Here is a 24,468-nt window from a genome sequence, read left to right on the forward strand (position 1 = left end):
CAGCAGTGAAGCCCTTGGGGCTTTGGATTGAATTTGGTGAGACCCATGCTATTAAGGAACTGACCTTTGAACCTACTCCATCTTCCCCTCTACAGAGAGCTAGGTAGCACAGAACCTAATAAGGTAGGACCTTATGTCCCCAGATAATGGGAAAAAGACATGTTTGTATCTTTATTCTTTCAATATATTTGAAGCAAATATCCTTTTATAAACTTTTTTAAAAATCAACTCAACAAAAGACAAAATAGTCTGTTACCCACCCAGTTATATGACCACAAAGATGTAGTCTATTGTAAATCAAACAAAAAAAGCCTATGTAAAAGTCTGTTTGCCTTTGTGCTTTTTCTTCATGAATAACCTTAAAAGTATGGAAAGGTCAAATATTTTTAGAGATGTGAAAAAGAATGAATGTGGATTGGTAGTTGCTGATATTTCCTTGGTTATCCTTTAATTTTTTGACAGGAGCATAATCTGTGATTTTCATGACTGTTTAAGCCTTCCTCCACTAGATATACTGAAATTTGATTTATTGAAGACTGTTAAAGTTATTGGTGCTTCTAGCATGGATTTGGTCAGACCCACTGAACCTTATTACCTTAAATACCAACATCACTTCTTCAGGAAGTATTTTGGGTACTTAACTGGTTTCATCCAAGGTAAGCATTTCACTATCATCACCAATTAAACATTCTTTGGAGATTTGTAGGAAATAACATGCTTAGAAAATGTATTGTTTAAAGTAGATCTCTGAATGGTTCCTATCCTCTAAAGAAGGTTTCACATCGTGAAATCTACCTTTATATTATCTAAGTAGCTGCTTGAGTTCTGAACCAGTCTTCTCTTTCATCCATCACTTTATTTGCAATCTTCACCATGCCTAGTGCCCCACATCAACAAAGCTATTTTAGATATTAAAAAGAAAATTCTCCCTTCGAATAAGGTTTAAAGAATATAAATTATTACTGTGAACAAATGGCAGGTAAGACAGCCTGAATAACATAAACTATTCAAGTCCTTTATTCTCAATAGTAAAGCAAGGTTTGGGACCACAGGAGTAATTATAAGTTAAATAATTATCAAAGCTTTATAATCAAATATGACATTTTCTCATTTAGTTCTTTATCAGTCTAAGGGAATTAATGCATTGGAATGCAATTATAAGAGCTAAGAGTACACACAGTAAATGTAAATGCAGACCCTTCTCATTAACAACAAGTTTTCTGACTACATTATACTTAGGAGGTAGTACTAGAACTTCAGAGATAAACATTAGACTACTGCTATTAAAGAGAAAAATACTGTTGCTATCTATAAATTTCAAGATATATGCTTTGACTCTCAAAATCAAACATAATGATGCAAGTAGTGGAAAAACCTGAAACTTAGGAAAGAGCAGCCTAATTTTAATAACAGTGATTAAAAAATCCATACTTAAACCCTTTCACAATGTTTTATTTTTCCTCGTATAAATTTAACTGAGGACCGGGTCTGCACATGTTCTGGAATCCCCATTCTTCATACCTGCATTGTTTATAGTATGATTAATTCCACCTAAGGCACTATTTCTCCTACATTACATCCTCATTATCCTCTCTCTTTCTTTTCTTCTATCTCTCTGAATTGCTGCCTGGTTACCTTAGGAAAATCTTTGTCCATTCCTTCACTTGCTAAGAGAAATGCTCCTAAATCACTACTGCCAAGTATAATAGTAGGGTATAGTTGATATATTTGGAAATGAAAAAGAAAACTGTATTAAGCAGTCATCTAGGCCATCAATCTCAAAAGCCCTTCAAAGCGTTTAATCTCTTTCCGAATCTTTAATATCTCTCTACTTGTTCAACCTATTCTAATTAAACATCAATACCAGACTTCAAGAAAAATAAATTACATTTTAATTTGACTTGGCTAAATTATCCATATCATAATAGAATCTTTTACTTTTTAAAATCGCACATATATAGTATTTCAATTATTTTGACAAGGATGGTTTTGCTAGTAAATCTACTGATCATATAAGCACCATTTTCTATAAGAAGCCCTTCCTAATACGCCTATTAGGATCCAGCCTTTCTTTGTTGTATTTATTCTGGATATGTTTATGTGTATGTGCACATCTCAAGAGCACAGAAGCTCCTTGAGACAGGTGTTTGTCATTTTTTGTTTCTATATTTCCAGGGCCCAGTGCATTTCCTGACACATCACAGAGGCTTAATACCTGTTTGGTGGCTGACTGCTTTCTATGGGAAAATGTTTTCATGATTCCGAAATGCCAATTTACAAATCAACTTCGAGAACAAACCTGAGGATCAAATCTGCCTATATGCTTACGGTGTTAGCCCACCATTTCAAATGTGACCGAGATCTTGGAGAAAGGGAACTCTGGGAATTCTCTGGTATAATTTTTCTTACCATAAGATACTCAGCTGATGGTTGATGATACAGTTCATGGCAGCTCTAAGATTCATTTTGATAATTAAGCTCAATTAAGATAATTTACTAGGGCATTCTTGCCCTGGAACTGAGATGATCTTTAAGCATTCTGAGGACTTGGGGTAGAGGGCATAGTGGCTAAAATAAAACTGGTAGCCTGAATGAATCAGCAGGACTCAAAAGAGTCTTTGGTAATACCACTGGAACAGCTGAGTCAGAGGGCTTAAGGAGTTGGCCATAACCCAGCCTTTAGCAACTCTATTTTAAGTAGCATGACCCTCTTGGAATGGGGGTAGAAGCAGGTGGACAAGATAAGGACATTTTTTTTCAGGGCGTATCACCATTCTAGTTTGTGTTTGGGGGAGGCACTCCACAACATTCTTCTGGTATCTGGGAGTCTAATAATCTTGATGGATGATACATGTATGGTGAATTTAAGCTTTTCAAAGCATGTTCACACGTAATTATGGCATTGGATCCCGGATTTCCCCATACTATCAGAGAACTCCCTGCAAACCACCCATGTAAGTGGCCACCCAGTTGTCCGCATTTATTTTTAGATCCTAGTAATGGCCTATTATTCCCATTTGCTATTTTCAATCTTGCTTAAAAAAATACAAAAAACTTTCAACATTTGTTCCTAGGATGAGAGATGTTTGTTTTTGTTTCTTTTAGGGGAGGGGGATTTGCAACATTTCAGCACTCTAGAGTTAGAGGGGATGGGGATAGAGGGAGAAGGGTGGCGGGAAAGAAAAATTGCTCATAGGGGCAACCAATAGCTAGAGCTTGCCCATTAATTAGGGCCACCACCACATGACATTCAGAAGTGATTGTCCTCCGACTTCTCTTAGGTTTCCAAGGTCTAATCTGGCCAAGGAAGAAAGTTACAGAATTCTCTGACCAGAAATCCTTCCCCTTTTCTCTCATGCCAAGGAGATTTGAACTCCAGAAAAAACCAGGAATGATTTGATCTATTGAAAAAGCTACCCAGGCTAGCAGAAATCTTCCTAGGATAGAGGGAGGCCACAAGAGTTCCCTTTAGCTTGCCTTTGTGTGTACTTGAACCTCAAAAGCTGACAGAAGCATCCTGAGGTTACAAATGGGTCCCAGGATCCAAGGACATTTGTACCAAGGCTAGGGAGGCCTCCTTGGTTGCCTGTCATGATCCACCATCACTGCCAGTGTTGTAAGGAAGAACAGCAGGCCATGATAACACTGCTGGGATCCTGCCAGCTACTGATTAATTATTCAAATGGAGCATTCTGTATACTGTTACATAATGTTTCTAAACCTAGGACTGAGTTCATGCTTTTAAAAAAACTACACCATGAAAAGTGTTCTAGATAATTTGATGGTTAATGGTATATGGTATGTAGTTTATGAAAAACCATATAAGCTACTTTACAAAAAGATAATTTCTGCTAATGATCAGGAGATAGCAATGCCACAAGGTGGTTCCCCAAGCATTGCCTGTTGGTCTGGAAAGCTTGGCTATTTTCCTCCACTCGATAACTTTATTCTTGGGATCAATTGCCTAAGGGATATTCTCCTACAGATATAGGGGTTCATTTTGGCTCCCTATCTTCCAGTAGGATTTACAAATTTTAAAAATACTTTTATTTAGTTATTTTAATAGGATTAAAGTTAAACACTGACGAGTGTGTATTTTGGAGACTAAAGTGATAGTGACTTTCTAATTGGGACTGGTCAGCTCTGTTCTTAATCCCAAATGTGACGAAGAATTCTTTAAGTATCTCAGGTGAGAAGACCCCTAGTCCTGGCCTCATCTCTGACTTATTAGCCAAGAACTACAAGCAAGTCACAAACCTCATTATATCCTCATTTTCCACATTGACTCCATATTCATATTCCATGCTTACCTGCCATGGTTACTGCTGTGAATGAAGAGCTTTCCTAAACAAGTACTATTTTTTAAAAACTGTAACCAATTTGTTAAAAGTGATGACAAGTCATCTTAAGGGTGACTTCAACTTCTTCACCTGGTTTAATGATGATAAAATTTATCTGTTAAAATGTCAGAAGGAGTATACAAGTCAAGGAGGCATGTGTGGATTTTCATCTGCAAGGGTTCCCCTCATGCCTGAACTTCAGCACAAAAAGATTTGCTAATTGCAATTTGGTCTTAGTGGCCATTTGCCCAGGTCCCTTTCCTTTCAACTTCTTCTCAAAACTTCTCTCAAAAATGCAAATTAAGACAACTCTAAGATACCACTACACACCTGTCAGATTGGCTAAGATGACAGGAAAAAATAATGATGATTGTTGGAGGGGATGTGGGAAAACTGGGACATTGATTCATTGTTGGTGGAGTTGTGAACGAATCCAACCATTTTGGAGAGTAGTTTGGAACTATGCTCAAAAAGTTATCAAACTGTGCATACCCTTTGATCCAGCAGTGTTACTACTGGGATTATATCCCAAAGAGATTATAAAGAAGGGAAAGGGACCTGTATGTGCACGAATGTTTGTGGCAGCCCTTTTTGTAGTGGCTAGAAACTGGAAACTGAATGGATGTCCATCAGTTGGAGAATGGCTGAATAAATTGTGGTATATGAAAATCATGGAATATTACTGTTCTGTAAGAAATGACCAACAGGATGATTTCAGAAAGGCCTGGAGAGACTTACACGAACTGATGCTGAGTGAAATGAGCAGGACCAGGAGATCATTATATACTTCAACAACAATACTAGATGATGACCAGTTCTGATGGATCAGGCCATCCTCAGCAACGAGATCAACCAAATCATTTCTAATGGAGCAGTAATGAACTGAACTAGCTATACCCAGAAAAAGAACTCTGGGAGATGACTAAAAACCATTACATTGAATTCCCAGTCCCTATATTTATGCACACCTGCATCTTTGATTTCCTTCACAAGCTAATTGTACAATAATTCAGAGTCTGATTCTTTTTGTACAGCAAAATAATGTTTTGGTCATGTATACTTATTGTGTATCTAAGTTATATTTTAATATATTTAACATCTACTGGTCATCCTGCCATTTAGGGGAGGGGGTGGGGGGGGGGTAAGAGGTGAAAAATTGGAACAAGAGGTTTGGCAATTGTTAATGCTGTAAAGTTACCCATGTATATATCCTGTAAATTAAAGGCTATTAAATAAATAAAAAAAAAAAAAAGCATAGTATTTTCATGGTAAAAAAAAAAAAAAAAAAAAAAAAACTTCTCTCAAAAGATCATCACAGAGATTTAAACTCAGGTTTGTGAGAGTGGTTTGGACAAAGTATAAATGGTTGCTTCAGCTTTCACAACTGTCTTGCCAGTGTCTTTGAATGAGGATTGCAGCGTGACCTCCTGACTTCTTCTTTGATGAGTGTGAACAGTAGAGATACAGGAGGAGGAGAGGCAGGAAATACCAAATCCATGTGGCTGAAGTGATGATGTCTCCCCGAAAGAGCCTAAACAAGTGCTTTTTAATGGAGAGTCCAGTTATTTTTTAGGCCACTAGAAAGAGTGAACATAAATTACCAGCTCCTCTTAAAAAAGAAAAGAACAGGATGGTCTATGAAATAGTCTAGAAAATTGAAATAGTTTTCACAGAATAGTTATCCATTTGCCATACTCCAAATATGCATCCACTCTCATCATTCCCATGTTTTCTTAATGCACTAACATAATCACTTCTGCACCTCTTGCATTAAGTAACCTTATCCAAGTAGCTATAAAAAGTGTCAAGGATAGCTATCCAGGAAGAGAAAGTCTTTTACGTAAGCCACTGAGCATCTGGATCCAAAACAGCTAATTTAACTGAGCAAGATATTCTAGTATGTGGCACTTCTGGACCATCTGATAACAAATCAAGGTTTGCAAGGGATTGACTTGCTGATTAGAATTTCCCCATGGACCTAATACATATGATGTCAGCCCACAAGAAGTCAAACTCTTCTAGGATCTGAGGGACAATCTGGGAATGAATGGAACACTTTCAGGTCATTATTAGCTCTTTGTGTCCACTAAATTTGGCTTGAAAGGGATTTAGCTCACAAACAGACTGATGTTAACACCATCCATAAAAGTCTCTGATGGGCTAAGTCATCCTTCAGCTTTCCTCCAAAGGCCAGCTCATGTGCCCTTTCTTTCAGGCAGCCTTTACATATTCAAGCCCAGTGCCTGCACTTATTCAACCCCTCCTTCCCCACTGATTCAGACTGTTTTGCTCTTTTAACTACATAATATTACTTAGCACTTTGGAAAAATTAAAAAAACCTATAAAAAACAACTACATGCAAAGATAGTTTTCAACATTCACCTTTTGCTTAAAACCTTGTGTTCCAAATTTTTCTTCCTCCTTCTCTCCTGCCTCCCTCCTCTATACAATAAATAATCCAATAAAGGTCAAATATGTGTAATTCTTCTAGACATATTTTCATATTTGTCATGCTGTGCAAGAAAAATCAGATCAAAAGGGGGAAAAAACAAGAGAAAGAAAAAACAAGCAAACAAACAAATAACAACAAAAGGTGAAAATACTAAGCTTTGATCCACATTCAGAATCCATATTTCTCTCTGGATGTGGATGGCTCTTTCCATCACAAGTTTATTGGAATTGCCTTGTATCACACCTCATTGTTGAAAAAAGCCAAGTCCATAACGTTGATCATCACATAATCTTCTTGTTGCTATGTACAATGTTTTCTTGTCACTTCACTTAGTTCATATAGTCTTTTCAGGCTTTTCTGAAATTAGCCTGTTGGTCATTTCTTACAGAGCAATAATATTCCATTACATTCATATACCATAACTTATTCACCTACTCCCCAACTTATGGGCATCCACTCCATTTTCACTTCATTGCCACTACAAAAAGGGCTGCTACAACCATTTTTGCACATGTTGGTCCTTTTCCCTTTTTGTGACCTCTTTGGAATACAGACCTATTACAGAGACACTGCTGGATCAAAGAGTATACACAGTTTAATAGCCCTTTATGCATAGTTCTAAATCACTCTCCAGAATGGTTGGATCAATTCACAATTCCACCAACAATATATTAGTATCCCAGTTTTCCCACATCCCCTCCAACATTTATCATTATTTTTTTCTGTCATTTTAGCCAATCAGAGAAGTGTGAAGTGATATCCCAGAGTTGTCTTAACTTGCATTTTTCTAACTAATAGTGACTTAGAGGATTTTTTCATATGACTAGAAATGGCTTTCTTTGTCTGAAAACTATCTGTTCATATCCTTTGACCATTCTCAATTGGGGAATGTTAACACCTACTTTATACTTACTTGTATATATGTTGTATTCTCCCTTCTCCCTCCAGTGGAATGTAAGCTCCTTGAGGGGAGGATATATTTCATCTTTATCTTCATATTTCCCAAAAGAGAATCAAGGTACCTTGTACACAATAGGTGCTTAATAACTGTTTGAGGAATGAAGTGAAGAAAACCCTGGTTCATCAGTTTTTTTTTTTTTTTGTTCAAATATTTTAAGATGGCCAGGATTCACTACAACTATGTTATCTAAAAAGCACTTTAATAACAGCAAACCTCTGAGGCACATGGTGCAAATATCATCCCAATTTTATACATGAAGGCCTCCCTGAGGTTCAGTGAATTTAGTCCCTGGCTCATCATCATGCAACTAAGTAGAAGAGCTGCCATTTAAACCTAGACCTACCTTTGAGTTTAAGTCCATCATTCTATATGGAATATTAAAAGAAAAAATTTTAAAACCAAATAAGAAAACTGACCTTTTTTTGTTGAATTCTTAGAAATAAGAAGTCAAAAAGAAAACATTTACATTCTAGAATAAGTTTTTCCAATTAGAAAGTTTATTAAAGATGTAGTCCAACCCTCATTTAGGTCAAGATAAATTAAAGATAACTTGGTTAAAGTCACACAGAGAGTTTGGAGCAGTCAGAACCCACACAATATTTAAGGATACTGTCTGAAGAACTTGGGGTTGGAAAATATCAATGAAATAATGTAATTCTATCTTTTGATTAACATGAGGAATTTGAGTACATTTATGCCTTACTTTTGTGTGGGGTAAGAAGTTTATTAAATTTGGCTTTAGGTGCCCCATGAGGTTCTTTTCCAGCCTTCACTGGCTTGCTGCTACAGAACATTTGCTATCTGTGTTTCTTCTTTCTTACTTAGGCTTAAGATTTCTGCATGGTTTTAAGGTTCGGTAAATGGAGTGTGTATTATCTACTTTCCCAGGTCCTGACTTTACCTTTTACTACATCTGTATCTTTGGGTAAGCCATCTTACCAATTAGCCTCAGTTTCTCCATAAAATAAGAAGAGTATAATCCACCTACATCACGTAGTTATAATGAGGATTGGACAAGAATGAATGTGGTCATGTTTTATTTTTTTTAAATGGTATTATTAGCTGTATTTATAAAGGTGTACACACACACATATACATACAAACAAAGGCATTCCCAAATTAACTTTTCCAGAGAAGTTCAGGTATTAGAGGAAAGGGAAGGAAAAGAGGGAGACATCAGATTCCCCTACGGTAGAAGTTAAACTGAGGGCCTTGAAGGTTGCTTCTGGAAAAGAATAAGATCAGGCTGTTATGGAGGAGCTAACCTGGAGTGTGGCCAAAAGGTTTCTGTGGAAAAAGCATACCGTCACGTAGCTCCCCTTTTAATTATTCATTCTTGCTAGCTAGATATAAAGTTCAATTGTTTCTACCCAATAAAAGAGGTAAAAGTTCCAGTGATGTCCTCTAAATTTTTTTGCCCTGGGGCAAAGAACCTTTCTATTCCCAGGGCATTCCCTGCCTTTTCATCTACCCACTTACAGACAATAATTCTGTGTGACCCGCAAACCAACATGACTGAGGATATAGAAATTGTACTTAGTGCTGTAGCCAAATAACACTGAAGGAATAATATGCTTAATAATTGCTGAGTTCGTTGTGGCTTAGTCATTTTTCAATTGTGTCTGATTCTTTGTGATCCCTTTTGGAGTTTTCTTGGCAAAGATACTGGAATGGCTTGCCATTTCCTTCTCCATTTCATTTTACAGATGAGGAAATGGAGGTAATCAGGGTCACACAGCCTGTAAAATGTCTAAGGCCAGATTTGAGTCACTCTATAATAATTATTGTGCTACATGGTAATGAGATATAAAAATTAATAACAACCATAAAAATAGCTAGTATTTATACAGTGCTATAAGGTTTTCAAGGAGCTTTACAAACTTTTTTTCATTTGATCCCACAACAACCTTGATACATAGAAGATGATCTTCACTTTGCTGATGAGGCACATGAAGAACAAAGAATTTAAGTGATTTGCCTAGGATAACACAGCTACTAAGTATCTGAGGATGGATTCAAACTCCCAATCTCAACTCAAGGTCTAGCAATCTATCTGCTACACCACCTAGTTGTCTTTACAGAGTACTTTATAGAAATTAATAATAATAGAATTTATGACTAGAAAGATACATAGCTACCATCTAGAACAACCTCTTCATGTTACACATGAGGAAATTAAGAGGAATAAACTCTTTAAAAGCAGAGACAGTAAGCAGCCAAGCTAAAACTGAAGGTATCTCTTCTTCCAAAGCCCGAACTTATCTCATATTTCATACTAGCCATCCAAGTTACGGTGTCTTGAATAGTATTATTTGTATACCACCAAAATAAATATTTATGGGTAGAGTTGGGAGGGAAAGAAAGGGAAATGGGAATTAGTTCTGATGCCCTTCAGAATATCCAAGAGATCTATTCCAGGAGGAGCCAAGAGGTCAGGCATTCAATCATTGTCTGTCTGTCTGTCTGTCTCTCTCTCTCTCATGCACGCACACATGCACACACACACACACTTTTTTTTTATACAAGAAATCAACCACAGCCCTCAAATTCTCTAAGCTAGGCAACATGGATTCTCCTTCTTATTTTGCTACCAGCTTCTTGCCCAGAGCTTACCACCCAAACTGTACTTATCAGGGGAGAAGGTTATTCTGCCACTAAGCCTGGCCTGGACTTCTCCAGTGTCCACCCCTGCTCTAGCACCCAGCATCTGAGCAAAAGGGACACCTGTAAGTTATTCATACCTGGACAAAGTGAAAAAAACAGAGGCAAAAGGACAATCAGTATGTACAATGATTACCACACTGCAAATAAAGACAGCACTACAAGACAACAAAATGGAGGTCAAAATCAATGGACATTAGTATCAAACAATTACAGTTAAAACATACATTGTTCAAACCCAGTCCCTGCATCTCAGTCCAGCTCTCAAGCCACTATGCCACACTCTCATCTTTGCCAATAACAATTAATCAGTGATAAAATGGAATTTTACAAAGTACATTATAGAAAGTAATAATAATAGAATGTTATTCTATTTAGGGGAATATATTTTGGGGGGGAACCTGAGGATTTGGGGATGAGGGTCTCTTGAAACAAAAGAGACATGGCTAGATAGGTGATCTCCTCCTCTAGTTGTGGAAATCACAGCCTTCCATGCCTGCCCAACACTTGTCCAAAAAATGCTGCATAATGAAAAGAATACTAGATTTGGTAAGTCATCTCTGATTAGTTGCATTACCATGAATAGGTTGGTTACTACTTCTGAGCCTTGATTTCTTCACCAATAAAACAGAAAAAAATATCTCCAGTACTAAACTCACAGGTTTGCTGTGAGGATCAAATAAGAATGTATGTAAATGACTCATTATTATTATTATATCTTCCCATAAATCCTCCAATGTGAATCCATCATACATTAAGGGCCTCTTCTAAATGTTCTAAAAACCTGTATAAAACTGTAGAACTATTTTTGAAAGGAAATATCTGGTATATATCCAGCACTGGTGCTGAAGTCAGGAGAACCTGGATTCAGATCTGTTCTCAGACACTTACTAGCTGTGTTACTTTGGGCAAGTCACTTAACCTCAACTGCTTCCCCTCACACAACAAAAAGAAAAGAAAAGAAATGCCTGGGTAGTGGGCATTCCATGTTGGGAAAGAGGAAAACTACAAATGTTAGCATCTTCAATAGAACTTGAGAGTAGGAAATTTGTGAAAAGAAGGGGAGGGAAGCTACACTCATTCAGATCTTCATGCTAGATATTAGAAAAGCAATCTAATAAAACTAATTCACAGAAAAAGAATGGGAATTCTTACAAAAGGGGGGGTTATAGAATCAAAGTATATATTTGGAAGGAACCTCAGAGAATTCAACCTTTCTCTCCTTCCCCACCCACTTCCCTCGATTGTTTTTTAATATCTTAGGAAGCTGAGGACCACAGTGTTTTATCCAAGATGGAGAAGTAAAAGTCACAGAGCCAGGACATGAAACTAGACTTGTTAAATCTAAGTCTAAATTTCTTTCTGCTGCTTCACAGTAAAAGTATTAGAGTTTTGATGGGAGTAGGGAAGGAAAGAATTAAGTGGACTGCTGCCCTGGACATAGGTATTTAATAAATGTTTAACTGAAAAGTAATTTTGGAACTTGGAGCCTGGACCACTTTGGAGGATGGCAGGCCTGAGAGGGGGCTATGGCAGTGGAGAAGGAACTAAGCATATAAGGACCCTGGAGTCCTGGGACTTGGAAGAAAGGAAATCTATGAAATTAAAGATAAGGAACACAGAAAAGGAGGTGTGGCTCCAAAATTTTTGCTGGAGTTTCCATCCTCTGTCTTCTGGTATGTTCATGAAGTAGATGAAAGGCCTAGACAGGACTGAGCAGATTTTACAGAGATCATAAGAATCCAAAAGGGTACCAGGAAGATTGGAGGCAAACAGAGCCAGAGGAAGCTGAAAGTAGTTGTGAGACTAGAGTTGAGCAATAAGGAAGGAAGGGCTTGGAATCTCAAACTGGGTCAAGATGAAGACTTACTAGCAGGTGAATAGAGTTGTGGGAGAGTGGACTCAATCATGCTCTCCATGAAAAAAAAATCATTCAACTATTTTTATGCTAAGCGTTGGGTGTGAAGACATGAATAGAGTACACAATCCTCACCAGCTATACTCAGCTATGGGCTCCAATGTAAAGACAATATAAAAAGATTTCCCAAAGTAAAATATAAGACATAAATCTGAGAATACATACACACTATATTATTTCTATAATAGAAAACACCACTAATTATAGTGTCATAGATGTAGAACCAGAGGCCCTCTAATACAGCTCACTCATTTCAGCCCAAGTTATGTGGCTTGCCCACAGGACAAATGAGCATGGGTAGCATTTGATCCCAGGCCTTCTGACTTCAAAGTTAGCTTATTTCTCTCGGTATCATACTGTCTCCCAACATTTTCAAGAATTAGTGCAGCCAATAGTATTAGATCTCTTTACAATAAAAACTATTTATGCTAATCTCCTGAAAAAAAGGCTACACTTTCTTACAATGTCAGGCTTCCTAACGGAATTTACCATATGACATATTACTAGGCTTAATTCTAAGAACAACAATTCACACTGTTCTAACAGTTCAGGGTTTGCAAAGCACTTTTTTTGCCACAATATTTGAGTTGGGTAGCACAAGAATGATTATTTTATTCCCAAGCTGCAGCTTGGAGTTAAGTGACTTGTCCGCAGCGATAGAGCTGATAAATAATGGGGGCAGAATGAGAACCTCAGTATTCTTGATTCCAAGTCCACTGTTCTATCCACTGTACCAAGTAGTCCTTCATATATGCTGTTGGTTCAGCCAAGTTTCTCTTGTCTTAGGCAGATTTTCCCCTCACAAGTATCTTCTCCATAGTCATAAAGAAACAAGCTTCATGTTCAACACTATCTCCTCTGGAACCATGGTCTTTTTCATGTTCCTCTTTTGCTGATGAGTTAGGCTTTTATCCTAGCTCATGCCCACAGACACTACTACATGGAGATGGGAAGCAGGGGAGTAATTTTTAAAGGCAGTCTACTCAACATATTGCCTTTTGATACTCCACATTTGTGTTCACTTACTCCAACCAAACACTAGCTGATATTAAATCATTTTCTCTGTCATAGACCTAAAGGGTAACACAAACCAGCTCCCAGCATTTAGGCATTTTGCTGAAATCCTCAGGTTCTTTCAGATACTCTTCCAAAGTCTTTAGCACACTATTCAGATGAGAGATAAATACAAGCTCCTTCCTGCCTTTTACTTCATGACCCTAGATCAAGCTCTATTTCTAGCTCCAAAACTTAAAACTCACCAATCAACCTTAAACTGCATTTCTGCCCCCTTTACTCTGACCTCTACTCAACATACAATTTTCATCAAGCTTTGTTCCACCCTATTAACCCTTAGATGCTAACTTGTTACTTAGCTCATGGCCTACAGTATTCAATCAAGGTCCACTATCCTTAAAGTGTCTCCAATGACTCTGTTCCTCCTGAATCCTCCCATAGGGAATTTAAACTTCTTGGCTTCTTATGCTATGGTTCTACAATCATTCCTCTCCAAATCATCCTCCCAGTTAATTATGACTATGGATCATTGGTAAATTGACCTCTCTTCCCCTAAAGCCTGTGATCTAATGTGATCACTCTTTGAAGATTACATTCTCATCCTCTACTACAAAGGTCCTTGAACCAATTGACCTAGATAACCTAGCATTCTTTAATCCCCTGCCTATCCTTCCTGATCAGTTCACATTTCTGGACAAGTTCTCCCTATATTAAAAATATCCCATTTCTGGTTGTATGCTTTCAAACAATGCTTCTATACTTTAATCCATTTCCTTTGTCATATAATCAAGTACTTTTGATTCTCTAAATTCCTTTCTCCTCTTAAAATTGCATCTTTTCTACTACCCCTTCCTTGACTGAAGAAAGGTTTCCTCTCCTAGCAGCTGCATTTCTCTCAACCTCTATGCCAAGGCAATCACAAACACCTAGCCACAGACTTTGAATAAATGATAGCACTCAAACCTGGTTTGTATTACATAACAGAGTGTTAAGTCCTAAAAAAAGTTTGACAAGTGTTAGAAAGTACGACACTGGGCAATACTGATATTATATGTCTAATACTTTGAGTTTTTAGAGGGTAAGGATGAGACCGTCTATGTAAATGACTTTGAACAAAATGTAAAACAGTGAGCTGCATATATAAACATGTAAATATTAATGATTATGATAATAATTTTTTTTAAATTCTGCTCTGATAAAATTATACAAGATAGTTGCCAAGAATGCCGAAGATCACTATTACTTCAATCTACATTTTAACATCATTTACCTCACTAGAGTTCTAAAATAAGAGACCATGACATAACTATTTATAGAGTGAGAGAGATCCAAAGAAAGAATAAAGTCTTCAATAATTTGCCATTAGCTTTTCAACACCTAAGCTACAATTCTGCTGCATGCAAATATTATCCTAGATAAGAGGATCCCAGTATCAAGTGATACAGTTCCAAAGAGGAGAAGAACATCCATTCATTCCAGGTCCACATGCACTCTGGAATGAACAAAGAAACAGCTGGCTGAGGATTACTTACCGGTTTATCTTTTATGGTGGGACTTGACACACACAGGTAAAGTTTACCATCTTCTTCTAGACAGGCATCTATCAAAGCTTGTACTGAGCTTTCCTCCTGGAACAGCAGAAAGGCATAGCCTTGGAGAGAAACAAATCAAAAAAGAGAGAAAGAGGAAATCAGCAAATAAATCAGAGAAAGGCTTTTTTATTTTAACCTCCTAAGAACCATTAATAGCACAAAGACTTTAAAACTTACAAAGAATATTTCACTAAATTGATCTCATGGTTACTTTCTTTAACCAAGGGCCAGGAATGGCCATTATCTAGCTAATAAGCAACACCTACTCGCTTCTCAAAATCCATCTAGCTATGTCCATAGTGCCAAAGCTCCTTTTGGACTGATTCCTTTCTTTGTTTTCTTCTCCTAAGGTTTCTGAAATCACAAAAGTGAAAAACTCACTGTTTATTGCTAAAAGATAGAGCCACAGTTTCCATTTCTTGTGCTCAATTGTTTTTCTTTGTTAGGGCCAGGAGTGGAATATATTGGGTATATATAGTTGATGTATTTAAAAAAAGATTTCAATTGTTCCTCCCAATAAGCTAAAAAACTACCATCACCACTCACTGCTTCCTCTCCTTACTGATTCTTAGTGGTGGAAAGTACCCAAATAGACATTCTCCAAGTAGAATAGTACTACCAAGGGTTTACCAAGGAAATATGGAGGCTCAGTAATAAAGCAAAATTCTCTCTTCTGGCCTTTTCTGTACTAAATTCCAAGGTAGAAAAAGTGATCACAATCTGAGAGACCTGTTCTGAAGGAGTAAAAAGATATAACCATTGGGAAAAACTTTTCATTGTCTTCCTAGTTATCTTCCTTAGCAATAGTGTATGTACATTTTGAGACCAATCTACTAGTAACACAGACAGATCTGGGTATATCTCCAGATCTCAAACTTGCACAAGGATGTTTTCAGATGTAAACTACAAAAAGGACTTATTTATATTATCTTTTATTAAATATATGATTTTCCCCCTTGAGTACAATTTTCTTACCCCTTTTATAATCCTTTGCATCATAAGTCCTTCAGGGAGAAGGTCTAAGTTCTAAAAGCTTTTACCTTCAAATAAATGCGAAAGGATCCACCTATACAACACACCTAAACCATCTATACATTTAAATATATGTGTGTGTATAGAACATAAATTATATGTAAATTTGATGTATAAATTTCATTAATTTATACATGCTAGCCTAAAGCAACTAAAGTCTGATTTGTAGGTTTTAAAATTTTTTAAATTACTTTCAGATACACAAATTCATAGTCTGATGATATAAGAATGATTTATATTAATATATAAATAGCTTGCATGTTGACAAGGCTTCTAAAGAATTTGAGAACCCTTATGAGTTATTTATTCCTTAAGGTTTTCAATTAATCTCCAATTTCTCCATCTTGCAGACATTATTAATTTAGTTTATGATGGCTTGTTAGCACTATTACTTTGGACTCTCTCATTTCCTAGTCTCACAGAGAGAAATAAAAATATCCCTACAGTAGTTTCTTACTTTTGATCCATGGACTTATTAGAAGAGGTGAGGAAATACATACATATATATATATATGCATATATACATGTATATATGTGCACATATATATATTATATATAAAACTATCCTTCCAGTGTAGATAGAAGTTGTTGTGATTCACAAAATAGAAATTCATTTAGAAACAATATTGAAACCAGCAATGAATTCAGAAGATGGATGGTGAAAAGTGCGTCTTCTTTCCCAGACATAGAGTAGACAGTAGGTGTAGAATAAGGAATACACATTTAAGTATGGCCAACGTACCTATTTGATTTGCTTAATTGTACTTCCTTGTTAAATGCAACAGTTATGTAGTGGAAGTGGCTGGTCTTTGAAAAGTGACAATGACATTTTTTTTAAAGCATTTATAGAACATTAATTTTTTAAAGGAAAATGATGACTTTTATCTCATAGGATCATAGATTGAGAGCTAAAACGGATTATACAAATTATTAAGTCCAACCCGTTCATTTTACAGATAAAGAATATGACACACAGAGATGTTAAAAAAAATTCCCCAGTTTACATAACCAGTAAGCATCTGAGGTAAGATTTGAATTTAGGTCTCCCTAATTTCAGACACAGTGCTCCATCTACTAAATTTTTTTTCTCAATAATATTTTCCCCAAATTCATGTAAAAATAATTTTAACATTCATTTTTGTAAGGCTTTGTGTAGAACTTTTATTAACAGAGAGTAGCAATTACTTATCACATATTTTCCCAATAGAAACCCACCATTTTGGTGACATTTGTATAATTTTGATACTAAAAAGGGATCCTTACAATAAAAAAGACTGTGACTAACACTTTAGGACAGTTTTACTAATGCCCCATTTATTATTATTGATTCCAAGTGCCATCACCCAATTGTGTCCCACCTTCATCCTCTTCTTTCAATCCCATTGAATATCATCATGTGATCTTCCTACACATTTTAAACCTTAAAACATATTTCCACCTCATCCCAGGCTCATAAGCTCTGACCCTCTCTTATCAATTTAATTGCCCTTGAGATGCTGCTACCTTCTTCAGAAAATCTTCCATGTCTAAGAGAAATGACTATTTTCCTTAATTTTCTACCTTCCAAAACTCTCCTATCTCTTGACCAATATATACTGCTAATTCCCTTACTGAAAGACAAACTCACTCATTTATATGCCATTCCCCAGGATTCAGCCAATGGAACAAGAGGGAGTATGTCAATAGTGCAAAAAGCATGGGTGGCAGCACTTCTGCCAGGAATAGTAAATGGACACACAACCCTGCACAAATAGAAAGCTGGGACAGGAACTAGGAAACAGGTTCAGGCTAAATAAGTCAGAAATTCAAAACTGCTTCCAGAGGTCAAAACTAAGCAAGTCAGGAATTTTTTAAAAGTGAGTATAAAAACTTTATACACACACATACACACACACACACACACACACACACACACACAAGCATATATGTGTGTATAAATAATATAAAAATTTGTGTATAAAAATATAAAAACTTCAGTTGCAAAGCAGGAAAGGATTATCCTCAGTTACTTAGCATCTTCTCTCACAAAAGGCATCAAACTATCAAACCTTAAGGAAGCTATTAAAGATTCAGTATGATAAGGGAATTATTCCCACATGAAGTAGACAAAGAGAATATTAAAGTCATATTTGTTATAAAATGCAAATATCACAAGAAAGTCAGACTCATCAAGATCTCAGTGGGGCTTCTATGAACCTATGACTTTATAAGATTATATACAGAGAGGGGCTCTTTTACCAAAGTCCTGCATTGGTTAAAAGCAGCACCTTGGCTCATCTAGTTCTGCGAATGCTTCTCAGAGATGGTGACAAACTATCATATAAAAAAAAAAAAGTCTGGCTGAATTTTATATGTGGCTCCCAGTCCTCCTCATCCAATTAACCCAGTCATTTCTGCAAAAATATCCCTCTCTTACCTCTGCCCATTTCTCCCTGGCATCTCCTGAATCACAAGTTAGCTCTGAGTTAATCTCAGACCAATAAGAGAAGGTAAGGTGTAAAGGAATCTGGGCCTTCATTCCAGAATCTGGGCAGCTGTTATCACTGTGTTATATGAATCAATACACAGGACAGTCATAACCTTCAGGAGGAGCAAAAAAAAAAAAAATACAATCAGAAATTTCTGATTGTTATTGGATGAAAAAGGTTGGGAGACATGCCAGAAGTCAAACTGTATTATAAAGAGGTAATCATCAAAACAATCTGGTACTAGCTAAGAAAAAGAATGGTGAATCAGTGGAACAGAGTAGGTATATAATACACAGTAGTAAAGGACCATAATAATCTACTGCTTGATAAACTCAAAGATCTAAGCATTTGGAACAAGAATTCACTATTTGACAGAAACTTCTCAGAAAACTGGAAAGTAGTTTGGCAAAAACTAGGTATAGACCAGCACCTCACATTGTATACCAAGATAAAATCAAAATGGGCAAATGATTTGGACATAAAAGGAGAATATCATGACCAAATTAGAGGAATATGAGACAGCTTAATGAGATCTAAGGATGAGGGAAGAATTTGTAATCAAATAAGAGATAGAAAGCATTATGAGCTGTAACATGGATGATTTAGTGATATTAAATTTAAAGTTTTTGCACAAACAAAACCAATGCAACAAGATTAAAAGGAAAGCAGAAAGCTGGGAAAAGGAAAGCAGAATACTGTGTCTATTAAAAATCACATGTCTCAAGTATATGAAGAATTGACAAATTTATAATACAAATCATTCCCCAATACAAATCATTCCCCAATAGATAAATGGTCAAAGAATATGAACAGGCAATTTTCAGATGAAGAAATCAAAGCCATTTATAGTCATGAAAAAATGTTCTGAATCACTACTGATTAAAGAAATGCAAATTAAAACAACTCTGAGGTACCACCTCATACTTATGAGATTAGCTTTTATGAAAGCCAAAGAAAATGTTCAATGTTGGAAGGGGTGTGGGACAATCAGGCCACTAATGTACTGTTGGTGGTGAACTGGTCCAACCATTCTGGAGAACAATTTGGAATTATGCCCAAAGGGTGATAATGTTTTACATATCCTTTGATCTAGTAATATCATTACTGGGTGTATATCCCAAAGAGACAGAAAAAAGGAGGAACCTATTTATACAAAAATATTTCTGGCAGCTTCTTTCATTGTGGCAAAAAAATTGGAAATTGAGAAGATGCCCATCAATTGAGGGAATAGCTGAACAAGTTATAGTATATGAATGTAACAGAATACTACTGTGCTATAAGAAATGGTGAGCAGGCTGATTTCAGAAAAACCTCAAAAGATTTACATCAACTGATGTAGAGTGAAGTGAGCAGAACCAGGCAAACATTGTATATAGTAATGGCAATACTTTTTGCTAATCAACTATGAATTACTTAGCTATTCTCAGCAATACAGTGATCTAAAGGACTCATGATGAAGAATACTATTCATCTCCAGAGAAAGTACTAATAGAATTTGAATGCAGATTAAAGCATAGTATTTTTCATTTTGTCTTTTTCATGGGTTGGTGTATTATTTTGTTTTGGACTGTGTTTTCTTTTGTAATATAACTAATACGGAAATATGTTTTACATAATTGCACATGTAACTAATATTAAATTGCTTACCATGTCAGGGAAGGAGAAAAAGGGAGGGAAAAAGAGAATTTGAACTCTAAATTTTCCAAAAAAATGTTAAAAATTGTTTTTATACGCAATTGAAGAAAACATTTTTAATTAATTAAAGCTTTTTATTTTCAAAACATATGCATAATTTTTCAATACTAACCCTTGCACAAAACCCTGTGCCCCAAATTTTTCCCTTCCTTCCCCCCACTCTCTTCTCCAAATGGCAAGCAATCCAATATATATTAAATGTTAAAAATATGTTAAATCTACTATATGTATATGTATATATATTTATACAATTATTTTGCTGCACAAACAAAATCAGATCAAAAGGGAAAGCATTTTTTTAAATAGTTGGGAGTTATCCATCAACACAGTAAACACCACTGGTGAAAATATTTTTTCAGAGAATATTTTAAATTAAGGTATTTCCCATAGATTTTACTGAATTGGTTAGGTTGGAGTCTAAGCATTCAATAATCCTTTGCCAGAATGTTTTCTCTACTTCCTGATTGTATGTCACATACTATGATGACTATATATTACCTAAACTGCAGATAGAGAAAGCACAACCTAGTACTTTCCTTTATCATTTGCCCAATGATAAATCTGACTCCCCTTCCTGTTTTAAACATCTCCATCAGCAAAGCTAATCTCCTCAATATTTCAAAGCAATTATTAACATATGCCAAAAGCCCCTAGGAATTGGGAAGAAAAGATACAAAACAGATGTGATTTCATTTACATAGGGATCAAATACATAGTGTTTTGGGTTTCTTACAAAGGCCTGTAGAAATATGATGCTTATCCCTACCAATCAGTCAATGTGGCATAAGGAAAATTCATCAATTGTCACTTGCTGAATCATTACAAAGGAAGGAAAAAAGCTTTAGCTTCTTAACCTTCAGGTTCTGGCACTAGGAACAATGATTTTGGGTTAATAAAAGCAAATTCTTTTATTAAATTAAGTAATGAAAATACTTCCTCCTTATACAATTTCTGCCCTATCATTTTTTATTCTAGTCACATAACCAGAGTAAAAAGGAGTATTGGAGAAGTGTCGTGGTAATATATTTTAAGGAGGAAGGAGGAACAAGGAAATGAGAGTAGAGAAGTAGGTCAAGGGGAAAAAAGTCTCCATCAATCACTGGAATGAGGGGACAAGGAAATAGACACTGACAGATGCTATCACTATATACTGGTAAAGCAAGTCCCATGACTTAATAGTCATTCTTTGTGAGCCACACATTGCTTCTTTCACAATCATTAATTATAAATAAATATAATGGAGGAAAAAATGGAGGAAATTACTGGAAAAACACCAATTACCCTATTTTGCATAATTTTAACTTTGAATAATGTGAATTCAAATACATGCAACTTGTTTAGGGGATTCATGATTTAATATTGTGATCTAGCTGTAGTATGGGTGGGAGCTTGAATTAAAATGGTGCCCTTCATAGTAGAAAGGAGACAGATGTGAAAAATTTTGATATCATTCTACCTCCACCTTGACAGCTGATTATATATTTAGGGAAGGGATGGGATAGAATCAAGAACTGAAGACAACTAAGTTTCTGAATCTGGGTGAGTGGATGTGTAATGGTAATGCCATCCACAGAAAACAGGGAACTAGGAAGAAGAGTTGGGATTGAGAAAATAAATTATACAAATGATTCAGGTTCTGTTGGTAAAAATTCATTATGTTAATGATAAAAATCTTTATTCTTAATGAATTCAGTTCTCTTCTTAGTATTCAGCAAGATGAAAACACTGAACCCCTTCAATAAAGAAGGAGAAAACTTTGATGTCGAGTTTTAGGGTAAGAAATTGCAAAGTGCTTTCCAAAAGTTTAAGTCTTGGAGACTGATAGAAAATTGTTCCTAAGATATTTTCATGTTCCATATCATGAAATAATATATCACAGGAGCATAGATTCTGAACTAGAAAGAACCTTAATTAATTAATCTACTTTGTGTTCCCTCTACCTCCATGTTATAGGAAGTTAAGCGATTAAGTGGCAGAGCCAAGATATGAACACAAGCTCCTTGACTCCTAATATGCTCCTTTTCCACTGTATTATTCTGTGCCTCTTGCTACTCCAAACTAAGTGGTCTTATATCAAATTCTACCACTCATTTTTACTTTGGGAGCTCAGCATTATTGCACTGAGGAGGGCTTATGATTTCCTCAGAATGGGGAATTCCCATCATAGAAACTCTCTCCACTGATAGAGATCATGATTAATTTGTCTTGGAAAGCTGATTGAGGCACTAAATGGATTAAGAGGTTTGCTTGTAGTCATACAGTTTAGCCATCATTATGATGACAAATTCCTTATATATTTTCATACCTACATTAAAAACAATCCTCATGTACAAAATTCTTCTGTTCCCTCCTGCTCCCCACAACAGTAATATTCAGGCACAGCCTTCCTAAGTTTGATCCCAGACAATTCTAGATATGATCTTCTGTTCTGTGAATCACATTCTGAGGAGTACATAGATAAGATAGAGAATATTCAGAGAGCACAACACAGAGTTATAAATTTAGGGCGGAAATGGACCTTATAGACCACCTCATTCAATACCTCTATTTTACGAATGAAGACCCTATGTTGTGCAAAAGTTAAATCACATCCCAGGGTCACACAGAAAGAAGGGCAGTCAGAACATGAAGTCAAGCCTCCTAATTCCAAATCCAGTGCTCTTTCTACTGTATCAACTTTGTGACAAGGGTGGTGAAGAACCTCCAGGTTCATGACATACAAGAAATCATGCAAGTGGTGACATTTAGCCTAGAAAAAAGAAAAGGGGGAGGAGATCTGTAGATGGGGAACCCTGACAACTATTTCTGAGTTATCTGAATACTCTGGAATACTAGTGAAATAATAACAGATGCAAATCACAAAGGGAGCAAATTCTGCTTGATATAAAAGAAAACTTCCTCAATTACTAATAATACCTACAAGCAGAACTGATTGCTTCTAAAGATAATAGGTTCCAACTCATTAGTGGTTCTTAAAGAAAAGGCTAAAGCATTTTTTTACCATAACATTACTAGCACACTCTTATCAAACTTCACCACAAAGTGGCAAAAATTATTGCTTAAAAATATACAACTGAAACAACAAATGAGCCCAAGGGCCATTTAGAGTTGTGTTTTTAAAAAATCTACGTTTCTTGATCTATTCCAAGAAACTGGTTGTTTAACAGAAAGAAATCTTAATTTGGATAAAATTTTAAAATATGCAATTTAATATTAATGACATGAGAATAGTGACTAAGAGAGATTTTTGAGGGAACAAGTTAACCTACAGCTACCAAACTCACCCTTTCAAACAGCCCAAAAATGCTGTCCAAATAAGACTAAAATGCAATTGGAAAATGTTTAACAAGATAAATAAAAATATAATGTGATTGAGATACTGTTAATTTGGGTTTCCTAAATTCCTATTTGAGTTTTACTGACCTGATCCAAGTTGACAAAGGCACTCCCTTCTATAATAAATAAGTGATAATCCAACTTGTTTATGAAGACTTCCAATGAGGGAAAACTCATTACACATAAAGATACCAGACTCCACTTATAGACACTTCTAATTGTTAGGAAGTCACACTAACCCTAAATTTTCCTTTGTACAAATTCCATCTATTACTTCCAATTCTGCCCTGTGGGGCTAAACAGCAATAATTCTAATGCAAGGACCCCTCAAAGGGTTTTATCATATCTTCAATATTGACAACTGAGTTGAACTACATCAGATTCACAGGGAAAATTCTGAGAAAAGAATGGAATGTTCAGAAATTATATATGGTTCTTTCATGGAAAAAAATTGTCATATTCCAAGTCTTATTTTGTCAATAACATGTCATTCAGGTGAGGATAGCGCTGTGGTACCTAGCAAAATTTTTAAAAGATACTTTAAAGGAGTTAGAGATGAGAATTACCTTTAAAATGATCTAGTTCAAACCTTCATTTTAGAGATGAGGAAACTGAAAGCCCAAGGAGGTAAGATGAATTGCTTTAGATCACATAAGTGGTAAGTAGTAGATCAGGGATTCAAACACAGATCTTCTGATACCAAAGCCAGTAAGTGTTCTTTTTACAGTATCATATTCCTTATGTAAGAAACAGGTTTATTCAAATATGAAAATCATTGTTCTTCCCCATTGATAATTGAAGTATGACAACTCAGTTTCTCTGTTCCGTAATTCACATAGCAAATGGAGAGTTTTTCTCCCACAAATTAAAGTTAATCGAGTCTTGGTTCTAATAACCCAATATATGGGATTGATCTTAGGCTCTTTGCTGTCTTGTGAAATGTTCCTAGATGATTTCCTAAATTAATCTGCTTTTTAAAACTTGTATTGTTTCCCCTTC

At 35.9% G+C, this 24,468-nt stretch overlaps 1 protein-coding gene across 8 annotated transcripts in view; it reads right to left on the bottom strand.

Annotated features, from left to right (window-relative positions):
• The window catches only part of CPEB3 (cytoplasmic polyadenylation element binding protein 3), a 267,785-nt gene that overhangs the window by 80,223 nt on the left and 163,094 nt on the right, over positions 1-24,468 (bottom strand). For all 8 annotated transcript variants that reach the window (XM_031956050.1, XM_031956048.1, XM_031956046.1 and 5 more), the window contains one exon: positions 14,879-14,997. In XM_031956050.1, coding sequence (XP_031811910.1) covers positions 14,879-14,997 — 119 coding nt within the window. The remainder of the gene's footprint in view (positions 1-14,878; positions 14,998-24,468) is intronic.

This window comes from Sarcophilus harrisii, chromosome 2 (genome assembly GCF_902635505.1).
Source record: "Sarcophilus harrisii chromosome 2, mSarHar1.11, whole genome shotgun sequence".
NCBI classification, from domain to species: Eukaryota; Metazoa; Chordata; class Mammalia; order Dasyuromorphia; family Dasyuridae; genus Sarcophilus; species Sarcophilus harrisii.